The sequence below is a fragment of the Aplysia californica genome, unplaced genomic scaffold (assembly GCF_000002075.1).
Source record: "Aplysia californica isolate F4 #8 unplaced genomic scaffold, AplCal3.0 scaffold00322, whole genome shotgun sequence".
Lineage (NCBI taxonomy): Eukaryota > Metazoa > Mollusca > Gastropoda > Aplysiida > Aplysiidae > Aplysia > Aplysia californica.
In genome coordinates, this window is record NW_004797592.1 from 840,462 (window position 1) to 843,245 (window position 2,784).

At 41.6% G+C, this 2,784-nt stretch overlaps 1 protein-coding gene across 1 annotated transcript in view; it reads left to right on the plus strand.

Moving 5' to 3' along the window:
• Positions 1-2,784, plus strand: part of LOC101861521 (sodium-coupled monocarboxylate transporter 1-like) — a gene marked incomplete at its 3' end in the record, with an annotated part of 5,416 nt that overhangs the window by 1,674 nt on the left and 958 nt on the right. The window contains exon 2 of the mRNA XM_035970801.1: positions 2,451-2,675. Coding sequence (XP_035826694.1) covers positions 2,451-2,675 — 225 coding nt within the window. The remainder of the gene's footprint in view (positions 1-2,450; positions 2,676-2,784) is intronic.

A 2,784-nucleotide genomic window follows, 5' to 3' on the forward strand; every position in this document is an offset into this window, starting at 1 on the left:
CACCCCGGACTGTCCTCCTAGACACATACCCAAAGAGACACGCTTTATACCTGTATCTTTGATCCCCCTCACCCCTTTTTCACAAAACAACACACACATAAACACACATAGAGCCTTTGGAGAACATGCTCCCCTTCCACTAAAAATTCGAAATGTACATAATGATAATGTTAACGAGCTGATTTATAGTCGTCTGAAAAAAACATAGAACCAAGCTGATACCATGTACAAAACTAATGCTGTTCGAAGCAGACCAAGTTTAGATAGAATCCGAAACAAAAGGCCTACAATACACTTAACCATACGCATTGAATAAAGCAAGCGCACAACAATTTCAAAAGGCAATTCTCAGTGCACTGTTTTAAGCGAGAAACTATGTCAAATATCAATTTTAGAACACGGTGTCGGACTGGGTGAGAAAGGAGAAGGGGGGAAAAGGGAGGGGGGTGAGGGTGGTGGAGTCCAGAATGACCTTGGAGTAACTATATATTAATAGTTCCTCTCCAAGAGAATGACAGCTAAGTGCCGTTTGCAAGTCAGCCCTCGACTCTCACCTCCGTTAAAATTCTTATAAAAAGACAGGCCAAATCACCAACTCGCCGGGTGTGCTTTTAGGGGTCAGGTAAGGATGTAGCAGTGAGTAAGTGGTGAACAGAACGTCAAACAGAACGATAGGTGTCTCAAAATTCAATTAGCGATAAAGATATGAACCCTTATGACAGGACATGTACATGTTAATTGATTGTGACTAGTTTAATGATAAATATTACTGATGGAATTTTAAGATGTACTGTTCAAGATAGTCTTTGTAAGCAACAGAATAGCCAATGGCAAAAAGATAATCTTCATGCGGGCTCTTTCCACTATGAGGGCAGTTGCTCAATTCGCCGGCTGGGTGACGTACCTACTGTTAGCGCTATACGAAGGCGTGCATCGTGACAGCAGCTGGTAACAACAATTTTGTGAGCCAGCGAGATAAACTGAGATTTAGGAACGAGTTTCTGTGGTGCGACAACACATCAGCGAGCCCTTATTGTCTCTTTGAACGTACACGTATTTTTATAAAGGAAATTGCTATGAATGTTGATAAATATTAATTTGAATTTTCTTGAAACTGAAAAAAACCCAACTATTATGAGTTATCAGCAGCCAGTCCCTTGTTCACTTTAACAGACTAAAAGTGACTGTCTTGCCCAGTTAACGAACCGCCCCTGGTTTCAGATAGGAAGTTCTTGTTGTGATGCAGTTATGCTAGGACAAACGATTAAAGATGGATGGGGCATTAGATGTGTGCTTGGACCTTGCCAGATATGTCACGTGCGTGTCTGCAAGTATTAATTTATGTGTTTGTGCATGACAGTCCGTGTGATATGAATGTGAAAGTGTGTGTGTGTTTGTTTGTGTGTATGTGTGTCTGTATGTATGTGCGTGGGTGTATGCTGGTGTGTGTGTGTGTGTGTGTGTGTGTGTGTGTGTGTGTGTGTGTGTGTATGTGTGTGTGTGCCTGTGTGTGTACCATGCCGTGTGTGTGCCTGTGTGTACGTTGATGCATGTTCCTTTATGTTTTTGCTGAGAATGCCGTTTATTCCCGCCGACTGGCTGACCTTTGGATCTGGTTCAACCAAAGGCCTACACTGTTGATTTTACATACAACCACCTTTTTTCACGTAAAGCTTTCCGTAGTATGGTGTTCCAGTCACAGCCAGTCCTCTCTGTGATGTTGTTTACTCATCGCTGTCTCTGGCTTCCTCTTTGTATATTTTCTTGTGATGTTTGCTGCAGTATAGTCTTGGTCAGTCCAGGTGATCGTATTATATGCCCTATGTACCCGTACCTCTTCAGTTTGTATCTTTTAACTGAAGTCAGGAAGTTTACACACGGCCAAATGATGTTCCCAACTCTGGTTTTCACTACCCCATTGAATATGTCTTATACACACAAATTCTATTTTTGGCTTTCTAACAATATGAACAAAGTTACGTTATATACAATATACTGATGTTCGACAAGAAAAAACAAAACAAAAGAAAAAGAAATTTAATGTAACTCTATTAGGACGGAGATGACACATCCGATCAGCAGCAGAGCAAAGGAAATGTTTCTGCGCATTTCGAACCTTCATACATAAATCAGAAAGACAAGTTTGCAGTTTTCATAGTATGCATGTTGTTGCATTGTTTTTTAAGTTTCATATAAAGAAAACAGATTCGAAAAATCTGTTTGAATTATTACGTTATGTCCCAAGAACAGCACATCTTCAAGTGTTGTCGAATGACGAGAATGCACGTCCTCAACGAGTTAAAGAATACGGGTTTGGTTATCGGAATTTGTCCGCTGGATTTGTTCTATTCATTTATTTTGTTGTTGTTTTTTATTCAATACGTGTTATGTTAGAGGTGCCCTACAATACTAATTTGCCCCTACACTCTCTATTTTTCTACATCTCTCAGATTGACTACCTCTTAGGGAGTCGACGTTTGGGCGCCATTCCCGTGTGCTTGTCTCTGTTTGCCACCTTCCAGTCCGCCATTGCCCTTCTGGGGACTCCAGCTGAGATCTACACGTATGGCACGATGTACGCCTACATAACGATCGCAATGTGTGCCGCATATGGCGTAGGCGCGGTCACCCTTATACCGCTCATCTATCCACTCAAGATCACCAGTATCTATGAGGTAGGGGTGTATGTGTGTGTTTACCTTTTTTTCCTCACACCTGCTCTCTCTTTCTCTCTCTCTCTCTCTCTCTCTCTCTCTCTCTCTCTCTCTCTCTCTCTCTCTCTTC